Below are 18,488 nucleotides of genomic sequence, written 5' to 3' on the forward strand. Positions count from 1 at the left end.
GCATCTCGTCGCTCAACTTTTGATTGCCTTCAATTTGATGCTTGTGAGTACATAGTAATCGTCATTGTGCAACTTATAATTTCAAACGTGTAAGGATTATTTAGCGCAAGAGTATGATATTTGGATAGTAAGGTGTGAATGCTTGTTGATTGTTTTTCTACTGACAGCCAGCGCCATGAAACGGTATATTTTAATTTTGCGCTTTTAACGTCCTTATCACGTAGGTACCCGGTCACTGCCCGTGAAATCTGCACTCTTATCTTTTTAGCTGTGACTTGGCGCTGTTACGTTATATTTGACTCTAGTCACAAAATTTTGTACTTCCAGAATTTTCATTGCATTTACATGAGAGAAACGGTTTGTTCACATAAATTTGAAACTTATCTATGCGATACGAAAACCGAGAGAGAGAGAGAGTGAAACAGTCAGTCTCGGAAGCCAGTACACAAGCTAGGCGCTAGGTTTCTAGTTTCTTTCCAATAGAGCCTGAGGGTGAGGCTCTCATTCACTATGCTGAGTTCATAATAATCGCACCACGTTTTCGCATTAGGAAATAAGTTCCAGCGTAATTTGCATATTTTATTAGGAGTCCGTGGTAGTGACGAGAGACGCGAGGGGAGAGTTTTATTACCGAAGGTCAGCCCGTGCATATTGATTACAAATAACCAGAATCACCATCGCCATTTCGTAACTGCATAACTCGCGTTATGTCTCGTTTTACAATATTCCATTGAAAGGCCTCGGCCCTCCGGAAGTTCCTCACTATTGCATCGCAATGAATCCTTTGCCTAAAACTACGATAGCCCTACCAGTAAGATGTCTTGGCTTTCATTTCCATTTCCTCTCACCTGGATGCCTCTAAGTGACCTGAAAGCTGCCACCGTAGTGAAATCTCGGAGACTCACGTCAGTCGTAGTTTCGACGCTAGCGCTGAAACGCATCTAGCCCAATCTGAACATTAGAATGACTGATGGAGTTGCATACGGAATTAATACCGGCCACCAGGTATTAAAGAAACAGACATTCCCGTCCCCATATTGCGGCCATAAGAGAAATTTAGGCGCATGAACGAGAGTTTATGTATTTTTAAACGTTACTTAGGTAGGTACTTATATTTCCTTTATTGTGAGAGACCCAGCGAATGAAAAAATTTGAGGCACATGGTTAACACAATGTCCGAGACCTTCAATATCCACGTGAACCTGAGAGTGCGCACGTGATTCAAGTTGACATGAAAAGACGCGTTGGACGACTTTTTAGTCTCGCTTTAAAATTCTTGTTATATTAATAAGATATTGCATAAAACTATCCTACTTGATTTGTATTGAATACCGCAATCAATTGAAAGAGAATCAAAAAGTCCGGCTTCTGTAGGTATTCTCAATGTATTGTTTAATTGGCAGATTTATTGAAAAATAGCTCCAATTCCAGTGACGTGATAGTGACATCGCGGCAGCTAGAAAGAAGTTGTGCCAGGGTAACGGCGCGTGACCCTCTGGTCGGCATATTTATATTCCGTGTCCTTGTGAGCAATTGCAAGGCAGTTGAGGACAGCATGGGCACATGCTAATAGAATATTCACATAGGCCTACCTGACAATACAATCTCAAAGAGCTGAACGATCGAGCAGCACCTCATCCTGGGTGGGCCACTAGCAGGCCGTAGTTTTGCGGGCCTTACGCTACAGGATCCAGAGTCGTAACCCAGCCGCGATCCCATCGACAGATTCAAATTCCCGACTACCGGCCAAGAGACACTCTACATAACGTAGGTACTTATAGGTACGGCACTGCACCTATACATGGATGCGTAGTAACTACGACTTTCGGTACTACCGCTTCGAAAGAAATGGGGGCTGTAGTAGCGGACCCTGTTATTGGTTACTCATTTATTTTCGGATCAATTGTGAGATAATGTCACTCGCACGGTCGTTGGTTTTCCAAACTAGGTATATAAGAGGGATTGGTGATTACGTAATAAACTTTAGCGGAGCATCTAGCGAATACATCGTACAGTTCCGTTTCTCGATTTAAGCTCTTATATTTGTCAATATATAGACAAGTTTACCTGCAGGAAAAAAGTAATCTGTTGGATTTGCATGCATGACAGTAATAATTATATGACCAGCACTTTCTTGGTGTAAGAATGGCAGGTATATTGGTGACAATTACTCATCACTATGCTGATGTTACATTCACGAGTGTTTTTTTGAACTCGTTACATACCAAAATTGCTTCAACTTTTATCGAAAGAAAAACTATGCTGTCCATACAATTACCATCATGCACGTGGATCCAGCAAATGATTCTTTTCCCTGTAACGGTACAGATTTTTGGTACAGTTCAAAAGCATACTTTATAGAATTTCCAGACATTTTCTCATACGGCTGCCGTCTAGTATACCGAAGTCACTTCCCTGGTTGCGGATTTTTATACAGCTGCATATTCGAAACGGAAGTTATTCTCGAAGAATTATACGCAATGCTTCCTAATCCTACATGCCATTCACCATAAGAATTTGTTTGTGGATATGTATTACTAAATGCAAAATTACACCGAGGATGGAGATGATTCAGTAAAGCTCGACGAGTGATGTTCAAACTTTGATCACGCTTCAATAACGACGACGGTAAAATTGCAGGTAGTCACTCGAGATCCAACTCAAACTGGTGGTTGCATAGCTTAAGGGGGGGTGTCCTAGTCTATTTTGACGCTGACTCATCTATCTCCAAATATCAAAGTCCACGTATCTCAAACGCAAAAATGGGCTTTACAGCCCCATTTTGTATGCGATTCTGAACAAACATACTCCAATGCATTTTTATTTGATGCAGAAATAAAGAAATGGCGTGAATTTGACGAGTTTACTATTGCGATTTCGTAAAATCCGTGCCATTTATTCATTTCAATGAAAATGTATTTGAGTATTGTTGTTCATAATTGTGTATAGAATGGGGCTGTCAAACCCTTTTTCGCGATTGAGATACTTGGACTTCGATGTTGGGAAATATATAAGACAGCGTCGAAATCGACCAGGGCATCCCCTTAAACGCTACGCGACCGTTTCTCTTGCTGTATAAGTGACCGTGACGTGAATAATTGGCTTCAGGCGACCTTGCGTACATGTAAAGCTCGTATGGATCAGATCGTACTGTGATTCCAACAAGCCCGCGTCTCTGCCTATCTTTCGAACCAGAAATGCGTCGCTGGGCTCTGACATATATGACGAATATATAGGCTGTTGCTAATTTGTAACGGGGCACTATCATTATCTGAATTGAGGAGCGCGAAGCGCTAGATTATTTTCTGAACTGAGAAAACTTCTTTATACAATACGAGCATGTTTTACGCGTTTTTTCATGCGTGTTTTTCGTACACGAAGTACCGGTTTCTACGAAGGTAGAGTGCGTTTGCGAACGCGCATGCGCTGTCGCAAGCATCACGCGGCCCCAACCGCAATTTCGTGCTTCGTGACAAACGCGTAACATACTCTTATTATGTGAAGAAACGTATGCAAGAAGGAGGCAGGACTTCTCACCTCGCGTATTTGCAATATACTTCATCTGCTCACCTATGACTCATATTGCAAACTTACGCTCAACCCGAAAAGACCGAGTTTGCCTCCTTGTTGCACAGTATGCTATATTCTGTACAACGAAACATGTACGTGAATGCAAACTGCAGTAGTTGGAATCGATCGAAAGCGTGATCGTTCGTTTGGATCAAATCCGAGTGAAATTGGCGTTTGAAAGCGCAGTGAAGACTGAATCCTCTTTTCTTTCTTATTGTAAGTCATTTTGTATTCCCTGGGCGCTCGCCTCCAAATTACCCTATTATTCCGTTCCCCGCCATCCACCTGCGGGAGGCTTGCTCGTTTTTTAATCTATTTTTCCTTTCTTTTTCGTGGTTTCTGTTTTCCTTTCTCTGATGTACTTATGAATAGTATTACTACTACTTTCTTCTTCAATAATAACCCAGTTTTGACATTTGATGAAGTTAATGTTTTTCGGCAATTGCTTCAATTTTAGGAGTACGAAAATATCCTCGTGGAATATAATAGCATAATTCACAAAACGGTTGAAGTTATTATGGATTCACAGCTTACAGGCTGCAAATACGAAGCACGCGGGTGAATAACACCGGAGGATGAGACTGGCCATCATGAATGTGAATTATCTTTCGAATGCGGGAAGCAGATGCATTTCTGTACGGTTTGCGAAAAGTAAAAATTCTTTTTCAGAATCGTTTTTGGATAATTTTTTGCGTGTTTGCAATCTTGGCGTCATGTGTAAAATACGTCAATTATTATTTGTTTTCTTCAAAACTCTATGGCGCATCTACAAGCATCGATAAACAAAAACATGTTCTACATATGTTTCGTTCAACTCAGAATTCCACAGCGAATAGTCTGATAGTTGTTTTTTTGAATAAAAAAAAGCATCAAAAACTCAGCTCGGAAATTATTTTTTGTAACACCTGCATGGGAAGTTCGACTTCACGTAACGAAGAGGGTGCGCAAAGCGGTCGATTTCCAAACAGTTCCAAAACTGTTAGGTGATGTTCATATAGTTTTCAGAGTTAAACTGGCGTCATCGGACGAGATGATTCGTGACTATAACGTTCAGGTCAGACTACCACGGTTTCAATTTTCTCGAGTCGAACTTCTCATTACAGATGTTACAAAAAATAGTATACGACACACGTGCGCGTATGTGAACCTCGCATTCGTTTTTTGTTACCCTCGCTTCGCTTGGCCGACAAACTAAACCCGTATAAGAATCACATACTTTGCGCACTTGTATCTTAATATATTGGTCCAATCCAGAATACTTGCTCAATCATCGCAACTTACCTTCCGCCAATTTGTTGTCTCGTTTCACTATCATCATGCAACTTTATATTCACAGTCGCCTAAGTAGTTGGTACCATTAGCTCTGAATCTCTGTGTCATATGTTACATTTATACTGTGTCCCTCAAAACTGTGAGCCATACATACATGTACTTTCTGGAATTGGTATTCTCGATTGCTCCTGCACAACGCAGCCGACTCAACGCTACGGCAGAGCGGGAAAAAAATCTGAGCCGCTGGGCGCTGCGTTTGAAATCAGTTGTGCAGGCAGGGTGAAACTTATTTGGTATATGGCGTTTCGTGGCGATAATGACGATAAAAAACAGGGGCATAATTAATGGTCTAAAGAAACAAAAACATTTCTGCGGTGTCGAAATTGGAGAAGGAACGAAAACATTAAATGGTGTCATTCGAAGGCACCAGTTTTCTGTCACACTTATAAATCGTTACAAAAACAGATTTGATTGAAATTATCGCATAGTTTTCTGAACCGTGGGTCCAAATTAATTTTTCAATAGGATTGCGAAGCTTGAATCGTTTACCGAAATCCGTTTTTTCACACATGAAGTCACCGTAAATCATAATAATATGTATCCGTATCGAGCTGTGCTTTCCACAGAGTGAACAAGACGTTAAATAGTTGGTCGAGTTTTTGATGAAATTTTGTGTAGTGTACGCGGAAACGGGGTCATTGTTGAATCTTTGCTTCGCGAAAGCATTTTGTCACTTGGAGTGTGACCTTTTTTCAACAAGCCCAATTACAGGATTAGTTGTTACAATAATGTTAGAATGAAAATCTTTGTTGCGCTGGGAAAACTATATTGAATTCACAACTGTAACTATAGAAAGCTAAATAATAATTGATCTCAACCAGATTTGAAACAAAGATCATTGAAATACTGTGTTCTGGAACTTCAAAACGACAATACTTTGGTAACGCAAAGATCTGTACGAGGAGTCAAGTTACTATATTACAAACGATTTGAGCAGAAACGTTTTACGTTTGGCACGGAAAAGCTTTGAGTTATGTATACCTGAAACCCGTATCTGACAACGAGCGTCTCGCATGTGCCCAGCAGGTACAGGAGAAAACGTATAGGTGGCGACCGTTGCTTGCACTGTCGACTTGACGTGATCGCGTGCCTTAAAAGTCACTTATTTGCCTCGTAATGAAGGAAGAGCGCGACGAGTTGGTCGCATTTACGTGAATAATTATAAATCGTTCCTGGACTAATTAGTATTCCTCCTCAGGCTGTGGCACCGTACTCACCCTCAGCATTGCGGATATACTTACAGCAATTTACAGCGAACGAATTGTTCACATACAAGAGGAGAGTAGAAACAGAGACAGAGGATAGCGGAAAAACAAAATTATGAAAAAAGACATGAAAAACACCGGCAGAGGAATCCTTCTAGAATTCCCTGACCTTGGCAAGCGTTCTACGCTCTTTATACGGCATCCTGAAAAAGTTGGGACAAGTCTTGTTAGGTTATATGTTTGCTGAGGTATGTTTGTTTCAACTCAATCTCTGACACCTTTTTCTCTTATCGACACTTACTGAACCTGTCATGTGAAATTTTCGGAAGCAACCTAGAGATTGACCGAATTGTCGGTATAAGTGCGCGTATCACACATTTCGTCTACACTTTTCTTTCTTTCGTTTGCAGCAATAACTCTTGTGCCAGTGTTTCGTACTTATTGTTAGAGAAATTTTTTGCTCTATCTAAGGTTACTTGAAAACTTTTACGCACTATCATATTCGTCAGTTTACGCTCACTACTTGAATTTGTATATCAAAAGTTATAGTCTGTAAAAAGGAATAAGATATCATAATGGTGCTTTGAGTCTTACAACTTTACACATGTGTAACGACAAGATTGATAGTGATGGGAAAAAGAAGAAAAAAGGACTGGATCCAGACGAATAGAAGCAAGTTGTAAACTTACAGATGAGGTGGCAGAGGTAACAGTTTGCCAAACTCGTGTATGTATAGTGGAAAAAGACTTGAAGCTCATTGTCAGTTTCGTAGATAAAACAGCTGCTACACGCGTGATGTGCAAGCCGGAAGTTGAAGAACGAGGACGTCCAGTGAGTGTGTGTGCCGCGTTGCATTCCGGGTATGCAGGCGGCAACTCTTCCTGTCACATCTCATTATCATAATATACGACGTGTACGTATAATTATTGCAATTAGCATTGCAATTAAGTGGCAATTATTTTTTACAGCATATCTCGATCACCGCATGTGGCCGCTCTCGGATTCTTTGCTTTCATATGTTAGAATGTGTATGATACCAGATATTCTATTATTCCATACGCGATATAAAAACGTACACTTTTCTCTTCCCAGTCATTCCAAGTTTTCGAAAGATTCCGTTCGCCCGTTTTCCGGATTCCAGGCGGCTTATGTCGTGCGTCCCGTGTGTCACCTTATAATCGATTGAATGCGGACAGGAGCTGGACCGCGTAGCCTCGCTGTTCTATCACAATACCATTTATATGTGGTTACTTTGGTACAACACACGCAAGGATATACATTCTTGAACATTACTCCGAGGCTTTGCGATCGGACCTTTGTTCCAATTGACTGTGGTAAACAAATGTGACAACTGTTCGATTTGTAGGTACCGCGTAAACCAGCCTTGCCAGTTCCACAAGAATGGCAAAAATTGAAGGCATTCGGCGAGACATGCTGCCTCCTCCATTTCTTTTGTTACCATCATTCGGCTTTAACCGCTTCATTCATCCGGATTACGAGGTGCGAATCACACGATTGCGTGATACACCCATTCCTTTCTTTCACGAGCCGCAACGGGCCTTCCGTTCATTCCTCTGCCCGTCGCCGAATTGTGGCTCTTTGAATTAGCAATCTCATAGAGTTTTTGAACCACTGTGAACTATAGAAGTGATCTACTGCGGCTCGAGCTGACGACTCTTAGAAGCCTAGATAAGCGTGGAACTCTTTTTCACCATCCGATTACAATCAATATCTTAAAAGGTTGAGGTTATGCTTGTTTGGGAGAAGTTTTTCATACTTCTTGTGATTTTGTAATTTATTATCTAAAAAACTCTTAGTTCTAAATTATGAAAAGTTTCGTGTATCTGCATTTTTATAGTCCCTCATCTGACATATCGGAGGTGCCAGTAAACGACTACCTCTGCTCAAAGAAATTGAATAATTCCCAGATTTCCGGTTCTAGATTTCATTATAGGCATAACTTTTCAGCGAGTGACGATTGAACAGCATGTTTCAATGATTGCAAAGAAAAAAAAATTTCCAAGAATAAGTTCTCATCACAGTAGAATGTCCTTATTATTTTTCACTCGCCCAATCATGTATCCGTATATGCAGGTGTCTTACACGAGTTTGAGTATCAAGATATATACTCTACAATGTATATAGAAGATCCACAGAAAACGGTGAAAACAGCAGAGCACGGATCATTGCCGCCATTATAAATTCTCGGGCAATAAATTCCAAATAACAGTCGAAACGAGAGTCATGGACCGGAATAATACGGATACTAACGAGACAAAAGCGGCGAAACCGCCAATCAGTGGAATAGAATAGTAAAGCCAGCCACCTGTAATTCGTATAATGCGATACTCGTTTCACCAATCGTAATCGGTAAATAATTGCGATCCTGCCGTGTGGCCATGATGCTAATAGAGCAAAGTGTCGTGTTGGACTAGCCAGGACGCTACGCTCATTAGTGATTAAGCTCGCGCGTCCGACGCGCATCGCGCATTGTCACATTATTGCTACGTCAGTGGTGCGGACGTCGTCGTCGTCGTCGTCGTGCCTACTCGACGATACAAATGACAATAATTACACGATTCCCGGTATGTACCGTTCTATTTGGTTCGGTATAGAGGGACAGACCCGATTGTATAATGCGATGCGCAATTTTCTATTACCACGTTTACATCGCGAGTTTGGGTGCATCGAAACATCCTAGAGTGAACGATGACATTAAATTTGTCAAAATTTTCTTATTATTATTGAGCTCAGCTTGATTCGTAACTCGTTAATCGATTACCGCACGGGGATAAATTACTCCTCACGATGTCGACCGAGCTCAGAGACTCCCTCATCTACGATTGCAACTACAACCTTTTCATTGTCAAGACTATGCTTCCGAACATCAGAAATATTCAAGGTTAGCCCGATCTTTACGCAAAATATGTTTTCTTGTAAATCAGACGATAATGATTTCTAGACCTCCGGATCTTAGGAAGACACCCTCACAAGAGGTATTTGCAAAGGGGGGAGGGGTTTTGTTTCGAAAGTCGTTTATCTTAAGACAGTAATTTGATGGTATCCAATGAAAATAATTAATGACCCGCACGCAAGATCAGTCATTTTGTAATAAGTAATCAGCGCACTGTTGTATACGACATAGAAGATATTTGGTTTCACACATAAGTATATAAGCTGTTCCGATCTCATACGGTGTGGCCCGGATGCATGTTGGATTTACTCTCTCTCTCTCTCTCAAAAGACAGGCAGACGGCGGTCCGATGGCTAAGATACCTCAAGACAGGCGCAAACACCATCGACGAAATGAAGTTACGGAACGACTTTATGTATTACTTGGTGCTAAACGTCCAAGAGGGCACCCTCAAGCCACCGTTTGACAAGCCTCCGCTTCCAGGCAGCTCTATGATGTCAATGGCAAATCTTCTGGTTAGCTCATAGTAAATCAAACCTCTGGTATAAAAATAAATCAATGAACGAAGGACGAAACAAATCAATGAGCCAGGCTGTAGCTTCGCAAAAGTTGCCGCATTCGTATTGAGAATTCTTTGAAATACGTATCACTTGAAGAGTATCGTAGGTAGAAGGAGCTAATAACAAATCTTCCGGACACGATTGATTGCAGCCAGGAGTCTCGGAGGGAGGCGTCTGTGACATAAACCCACCCAAGACAATAAAATCCGGCGACTCGGTGATCGCGGGGGGAGCACAGAGGTCGGAGATCATGCGACGATCGCCTGACGGCGGTGCGTTCTTGGCCTCTCAGCCCATACCTGACGTCGGCGCCTTTTGCTACCTCTCAGTCATCACCAAGAAGCCGAAGTGACCATACCTTTTTCCTCTTTCGACTCCGTCCCAGCCTCATCCTTTGATCATTGCAACCGCTCAAATTATCACCCTCGTTTGCAGCCTCGGTAAAAATGCCCTAAGATTTCTAAGAAATTTTTACGTTTTCGCTTGGCTTGGCTCGAACACGCGTTGGCCTATCAATACGTACTTGATGTGATGTTCTTTTAAGAGGCATAGTGAATAAATTTAATTTTTAGACTGCCACTCGCATTGAAGTAAATCCACGCACATGTTCGCTCGGGTTCAATCCTGAATTGAATTTGTTTCAACTGAATTTTTTTTCGCATCAGTCAAACTTCTTTTCGATTTGCATGATGTAGAACGTATTTAATTCTTCTATAAGGAATTAGATCACGTTATCATTAGTGTTCATCGAAAGGTTGGTGATCGTAATTAATAAAATTAGTGACTGGATCTACAATTTTTTAGAAAAGTTCAAGTTTTCACCACGTTTGGGAACATCTCGATGAAATTGTTTGCCTAAAAATTGGCAACTCTTTTCAAAGTAAAATCGCAACATACACCTGGGAAAGTGAATTCCGACCGATTCGAGGCCTCCGGTGTTAAGTTGAAACATGAAGTTTAATATTACAAATGGAGACGAACGAGAGCCCAAAATAGGTGAATAGGAAGTAATCATTGGCGAGTGCGGTTTAAAAAAAGTACCACTCAGAAAAGATTGACTCGCGAAATCGAAGAACACCGCGTGCAATCGTTGGGGTCGAGAGGGATGATCGGACAGGGGGGGATACCGAAGAGTAGCTTTACGATTCATTAAAATGCCATTTCCATTTCTTATTAGCTCTTATTTCTTACTTCTCATTTCTCGATACTTCTTATGTAGCGGAGCTAATTACCCGCGGAAAATATCCTTCGGCTACTCTCGCACCGCTCTGGCTATATTATTCGTCCAGGGGAATTCTTAGCTTGCCCCTTCTACTATTTTTCCTCCTTCATCTCTCTTACCACTTCTACATCATCTTCTTCTTCATCTTCTTCTATTGTTTCTTCTTTTTCTCTTCTTCTTCCATGCCTTCTTTTATCATCTTTTTCTGCTTTACCACCTACCTTCCTGCCCGCATCAGCCTGCTGCTCAATCATAAACGATCATATTATGCTAATGCCTTGCCATAAACCAGGCTACCAAAGCACCCGGTCCCAGCTCCGCTCTTCGCCACGTCTCGCTATCGTATTAATTCTCGCTTAAAGTGCGAATTCGTTTGCGTACGTATTTTGCCTTTCGCTGGTCGGACCATCTTGTTATGATTTCAGCTTTTCCCGAGTACGATCTTTGCCCGAAATACCCGGTGAACCTCACTTATTTGCCGAACTGATTGTCTTTTCCGGCCGATTTTGTACAATGCAAGTGAAACATTGATATTACTATCAAGGTACGCGAATAATTCGAAATCACGAATAATTCGACGTGAGTGGCATAGTGATATCAGATTCGATTTTCCAAGCGCTGATTTCAAGTCTTCGAATAATTCGCATACTCCAAAATACTTAAAAAAAATCGTTTCAAGTGATTCGATTTTCAGTTAGATTGTAGCAATCCTATTGACTAATAATGGACCCGTAATTAACCCTCTTGTGACGTTGTCGTGTTTTTCACAAAATGGAGTTTAATTGTTTCTAAGGGCTGTAAATCATTGATCAACCGCACAATTTCACTGACTTTGACTTTGCTAATTATATGAACAATTCAAATAATTGGAAAATGGATGACCCTGGTTAAGAGGTGCCAAATGCCCCTGACTCGGGATTTTCAAACTATCCGTTTAGAAATGTCTCTTGTGTCATAAAAACATGTGCCCAGCGGTTCATAACTCAATAATCCCCTCCACCCTCTCCGGGGGGTAAGAAATGATATTTTACGCGTTCAATTTTTTTTTTTTCATCTCAAGACTCGATTCACGGATCTCTTATGAAAAAAATACGGGTATTCATTACCAAAGGACCTCTTATGTCAATTAATTTCGGTACGAGAGGCCACTCTCAAGGTCCCGAAACAAATTCATACAAGTAAAAAATCGTTATATTTCGAAAGCTCATCAATGTAACAAAATTTTTGTTGGCATTTAATTGCTCCAGGTGTATATTACCTCCACGAATTATTCAATATTTTTTTCAGTGGCACGTCACGTCGAAAATGATGGTTTTTGCACTTTCTTACCACTCTTTTATCATCAGTCAAGACCATGTTTTGAGAAAAAGTTGTCTGATTAGCTGCAAAATATCGACCTTTTCCTTTTAAATAGTACAATTTTTCATATCCAGCCTCGCCACACGGTGTATGGGAGCTGTGAGTTGGCGAAACGTCTTATTTCAGGGCTAAACATAATAAGTCGTAACAATTTATTATTTTCATTCGGAAAATCTGACTTTGACTTGTTGATAAACGACAAAATTAAAATAATACTTTGTTACGACTTATTATGTTTAGCCCTGAAATAAGACATTTCATTAACATTTAAACAACAAGCGGCGTCCTGCATCGAAACTAATTGACATAAAAGGTCTTTTGGTAATGAATACCCATAATTTTTTTCATAAGGATCCGTGAGTCGAGTCTTGAGACAAAACAGTCGAATGCGTAAAATGTTATTTTTTTACTCCCTGGAGAGGGTGGAGGGGATTATTGAGTTATGAACCGCCAGGCACATGTTTTTACGATACCCAACGATACCCTTTGATTGTTCGAAGAAAGACAATTATTTCAAGTGATCATTCCAATTCTCGTATGTTCCATTAGATCCGATTGGACCACTATTCGAACATCCGCAGATACAAGATAGTGGCCCAGTTTCTCAAATTTGTTATCTTAGACGAGAGAGGTGAAAAGTAAGAACAACGAATGCCTCTTAGTTCTCTAAATCAATAATTCAAACTCGTGACTTTTCTGCAATAAGCTCGGACTGTGGAATCCAATACGGCTTTTACTATATTCCAGCTAGGCCTTACGCTGTTTTGACCAGGTTATGATCGGTTTTGCTTTGAGAAGATTTACATCTAGAGGAAAAGATGTAATTTCAATCCACTCCATTTGGCCGTAAGTATCTACCGTTGATTCGAATCAGCTGTCACGGTAGCTGGAGCATCGCCAAGTACGGCTGCGAGGCTCCTAGGTTTCGCAGGATCTGAAGTCTCGACCTATAATAGATCTCCAGCCGGACAGCCAAATATCTGTGTATTGTTTGATATTGTTGTTGCATTGATTATCTAATTCACGTGTAAGTAGGTATCGTCCCGTGCAGAGCGAAGATACGTGCGGCCAAGCAATAGGTCAGTCAACTCAGTGCCCCTACGTAAGGTAGTTTCAGTTCTTCGAGGATTTGCATATTTTGTTACGGTATGACGACGTCCGGCCGTTGCGGGCCTTGACTCGAAAATTGTTGTACGACGAACGTTCTCCGACTTCGCTTCGTTCTTCCTAAGTTCCCCTCCCCTTTCACTTTGCCCGTTAATTTTACTTCGTTTCGTTTCATCTCGTTTTGTAATTTTGCCGGGAGGGGTCGTCGACGTTCGGCGCGAAACGCTGCGGTACCTGCAGCCCGCATCGCGCGCGAATACGATCCTGCAGCGTCTGGTTGCCTCGCGCGCTCCTCACACTCTCCTTCGAGAACACCGGGGCTCTCTAGGTCCCTTTCGGTATAATTCGGAGTTCCATTCTGCCGCTTTGAAGCGCCGCGCGCCGCACCGCTTCGAGCCTACCCGTGCAAATTTCAATTTTAACTGCTAATCTGCCAGCTAATAGTTCTCCGTACCACTGAAACCGGAACGGGATCATCCCGGTCCGAAGATCGTCAATAATGCGGATTGTCTACTTTTCAGAAATTCATCATATCTCTGGGACTTGTCATCTTTTGAAACATATTATATCTTTTCTGTATTTAGAACATTTTTTTATAACCTATACGTATGGGTACACATTCCGAGGTGGATTTCAACTGATTCGAGACCGTCTGTGCTGTCTGCTAGATGGTAGCAGACGACACCGATGTTTTTGAATCGATCGTAATCTATCTCGAGCGGTATGCATAGTTGATCGCTCGGTTGATCAGGTCAGCGTTACGATGATGAAAATTGTCGATGTCGCAATAGTGTCTCAAGAGTGTTTTATTACTTAGATATCTAGTCTGAGGCACAATGATGGGCTAAAAGTCAGAATTTATAACAGTTCATTTATATTATAAATCATTCAACTTCCCTTGGTACTTCTGGTACTGGTTAAGTAAGATTACTGTTTTCAATATAATTCCTGCCAACACTTAGCGTACCGGTGGTAGCAAAGTTGCCGTTTTCTTAGCCACAATAAGTATTTCACTAATAAACCTAGCGGGTACCTGTGAATGGCAGGTGTTCAAGTTCGGTGGATGGTGCAAGGTCGATTAAATCAAGAATAATATTTGACTCGATTTAGTCAGGGCTTCTTTATCCTGGCATAGGAACTCTAAGAGCCCAGGAGCAACTTTTCATCTCTCTCTCTCACTTCCTCTCTCTCTCTCTCTCTCTCTCTCTCTCTCTCTCTCTCTCTCTCTCTCTCTCACCCTCGTTTAGCACATCCAGCTCGTACTTCCTTGTCACACTTTCATGATTTATTGCAATATTTTGACGTAGAATATATAGAAAGATAAATTGACCGGCGGCGACTCTTCGTAGGTGAAACTTTTCCCGGCACCCTCGTTCTGCCACCCTTCCCGTCCGTCCCGTTTCCACCACCGCGCCGAAGCGAAACTCTGTAATCGCTTTTTCCTACGACAACTTTTTTCTAATTTGGATATCAATCATGCCGATCCATCGCTATCCCGACAACATTCAAGAAACGACAATGCGAGGACACGCTACGGAAAATATTTTTCTGATGGGATCACAAGTCTCGTATATTACCGTTATGATGTCGGCCATGGCGGTCTATTACAATAATCCGAAAACAAGACACGAAGCGAAAATCAGCGACGACTCAACCATAGATTGTCATCCTCATAATTAGCAAATCTGTTGGGGTGATTAGAAGAAAGGTGTAAATTGTGTATAATCAGTTATTGTTTTTTCATTTTTTGACATCAATTTTTTAAATATATGTCGCCGAAAATTTTCACAACGGGACACAATTTTCTAGTGCCAATCCCAAAATCAATCTTATAATGACTTTCAGATTCCAAGAAAATTCAATTGAACTGAATATACTTATGATTGAAAAAACAGTTTCCAATGTTTACAAAATGATTTTAATATGTAGATTCTATTTTGCAATGAAAACAAAATCTTTCGGATTATAGTGCCAACATTTTTTCTCTATAGCGGGCTAAAATGTTTTCGTTTCACATGTAAGGTAGTTCGAGGAACTTTTCTTTGTTACGTGACACAATGCTTGGTCGGTTGCGTATTAATCCTGAAACCCCGAAGTTTGTTCACGGTAACATCTTATTGGCTGTCAAAACTCAGTATTTGTCTGACATGAGTGTATACTTATTTTATGAAAGATTTGTTATTTTATACACTAATTGTAAGTACGGAATTAATACTAATCCAGTGGGTCAGCTGGCGTACATATATGATCACTGCGTCAGCTGATGATTCCCCATTCCTCTGGCGGCACCCATATCTTACAATTAAATGTGCGACTGGAACGGGTCAAGGAAGAATTTCAACGCTCCTTAAACGTGCCTACGTTGAAGAGCGATGCATATAAAACGCGTCGTGAAACTGGCGTTGTTACTGTTGTTAAGAGAGGCATTGTACGCCAGGCTATGCTATGTATTGTATTCAGATTCCAGATGGCCCATGGTCGAGTACTAGTCGGGTGTGTAGGTAGCTACGAGGTAGAACACGGCGGTGCGCAGGGGGGCAGAGCGCAGCGCGCGGGTACATGAAACGACGGTACCCGGCGTGCGGTGCAATAATGTAAACGTCATTTATCATTCATAGATCCGAGGCGTGCTCGCGCATTGCTCTCACGAATAGGTACCGAGGAGGACTAAAGGCGAAGTACCGGATTGCGCTTGCCATTGTCATTTGACTGTGCGGCGATGCACGACGAACCTATCGCGATTCGATACGATATTTTTCCATTACAACTACCGTAACTGTCCTAAGTCAGGTGGGTTGTGAAAATCCCGATATATTGAAATTAATTATCTCCTCGATCGTTCCTACAATCAGTTACACCCGCAGGGTTGTGAGCAAACCTCACCCTTTCGCAGGTTCATAGGAGCGGAAGATAAGCCTATTGATACACGTGTTCTATTACCATCTTTCCACTTGTGTCGCCAGGCAACGACAACTTCACGGCCAATCGTTGCGTTCACAATGAGACAAAACCTGCGATACTCGATCGATGACCTTATCAAACGTGGCAGAGAGATTAATATGCCCAGAATGCAATTTTCTGCCTCAACTAAACATATCTCACTACTATTGAGAATTTTTTGTATCAAATTGAACGTGCTGAAAACTCTTTTTGACATACTCTTGCCATCGTACGCAACTCATATTTTTCGGTATGCGCAGCCCGCAGCCTATATCGTGTCAGCTTTATTTTATAATGGAGACGTTACGTACGAAGTGGACAAAACAACATTCACGTCATGAAAATTATTAACTTTAAATGGTAAACTCAATGTTTCACCATTAAATATGAATATGTTTTTTAACACGAAAAATCATTCCAATGCATCTTTTCGCTACGAACCAACGCTAGGAATATTTTAAGAAAATGATGGCTTCCATTAGTTTCATTTCAACAAACTTACAGGATATCCGACAGGTTCGATCCATGCGTCTGTTGAACGCATTACGTATATCTCTACAAGGATACATCGGTTCCGGGTCGTATCTACTTATCTATTATGGCTACACACCATAGCTGCTATGCTTATAGGAGGTAGAAAAAAAAATTGGTTTTCCCCTGCGAAAAAACAATTTCTATTGCGGCGGTTCGTCGACTGCCGTGCAAGTATGTACGCGCCCTCGATAATGTTATTCGGTATTTCGGAAATTGAGAACGAGATACGCTGCGGTGGCCAACTGTCGTCGTAACTGTAAGAGGTACGGTGAAAAAATCCTAACAGAAGGGAAGAAAAAAGTGTATAGCCCTTATATAGGCATAATGCTGCATCGGGAAGGTCCACACAATACAACAGATCCAAGCATTCTCTGCATATTATTATGTTTTGCCGGTATTGTAACGGCAGCCCTGATGAGGAATAAAACTTTGGCTGCTGCTACCAAAAATTGTTGTTGTTTTCGAATGAATTATGCCTCGTCGATATGTATACTCGTATAAGTACGCACGTATTGAGTTGCAGCTGATTAATCATGGACGAATAAACGTTAAACATGTAAAGAGAATGAAAAAGACAAGGCGTGATAATCAATACGTAGATTATAATCAAATAACCCGCACATTCGCATTGCTCTGGGCGTAACGGATTGTCGAGGATCTTAGCCTAAGATCTCGTTGCCGGTTCGACTACAACACTTGGTGTGTTTGAAGATGTTCCGTCAAGGTGGAAGTGTGTCGAGGTCGGCTTGTCAGCGCTATAAAGGACCGAGTTACGAGGTCGGCGTAATGCATGGGAATCATAGAATTGAGGAATTGGGGAATTGAGAAGAGGCTGCCGGCCGGTCAAGCGGTGGGTTTCGACTTTTGCCACGCTAATATGAAAACTGGTGTCATTAAGTGGTTCAACTAGCGGGCTCTTTGACGGTAACCGCGCCACCCGTATGTGCAGCACACGTACAACCACTCCTGCTGCTTATCATTATCATTGTTATATACATATAGGAAGTTCCAAGAAGGCGTCGAGTCCCGCGGCGCCAACAAATGCTTCGTGGGAGATTACAGCAACAAGAAATAAAAACGAAGTTCAATCACATATGAAAAATCACGTGTACAATTATACATGTGTATTGTGGTATTCGAATCGTCAACGGTAAAATGCCATCCTGAACTGATGAAATTTCAATCAACTTACAAATTCAAATTTAATTGCTGAATCATAATCGATTAATCGGATTAACAAGCCTAAAATCCGATTGTCGAAGTAAATTTCTTAAAATTATAATTTCTTAATTGTAAAATTCCAATTCTCAATAGGTATCTACGTAGGCTTACAATTACTCCATTCATCGCATCGGTGAGTTCCGTACTTCACGTCAAATTAGTTCAGGCTAGGTTTGGTTACCGTTTTTAAATTTCAAATGAAAGCGGAAATTTTGCGCGTTCTAGTTGTGATTTGAAATGAACGTGTGAGTCAAATTCGATAGTTTTAACACCGCTGGATAAACTTAAAGTTCCTGTGGTACTGTCATTGACAAAGGCCCTGGATATCTGTAAGCTAGAAGTAGATTGTGCAAATACATTTTAACTATTTGTATCCTTTTTGCTTTTTAGGAAAGTTTTGACACCATAAATCTAATCAATTCGTATTACCCGTCGTAAGAATGACACTTGGAGTATGATGTCGTGTTTCCGGACCAACTGCAACTACCTGCGGTTGCCGAGAGTGAAGGGTCGAGGTTGATTCT

At 41.3% G+C, this 18,488-nt stretch overlaps 1 protein-coding gene across 1 annotated transcript; it reads left to right on the plus strand.

Annotated features, from left to right (window-relative positions):
• Positions 1-8,915: 8,915 nt before the first annotated feature.
• LOC124178339 lies at positions 8,916-9,933 on the plus strand. The gene is made up of 3 exons (XM_046561578.1): positions 8,916-9,009; positions 9,352-9,536; positions 9,733-9,933. The coding sequence occupies exons 1-3, from the start codon at positions 8,916-8,918 to the stop codon at positions 9,931-9,933; spliced, it is 480 nt and encodes a 159-aa protein (XP_046417534.1).
• Positions 9,934-18,488: the final 8,555 nt, after the last annotated feature.

The sequence above is a fragment of the Neodiprion fabricii genome, chromosome 3 (genome assembly GCF_021155785.1).
Source record: "Neodiprion fabricii isolate iyNeoFabr1 chromosome 3, iyNeoFabr1.1, whole genome shotgun sequence".
Lineage (NCBI taxonomy): Eukaryota > Metazoa > Arthropoda > Insecta > Hymenoptera > Diprionidae > Neodiprion > Neodiprion fabricii.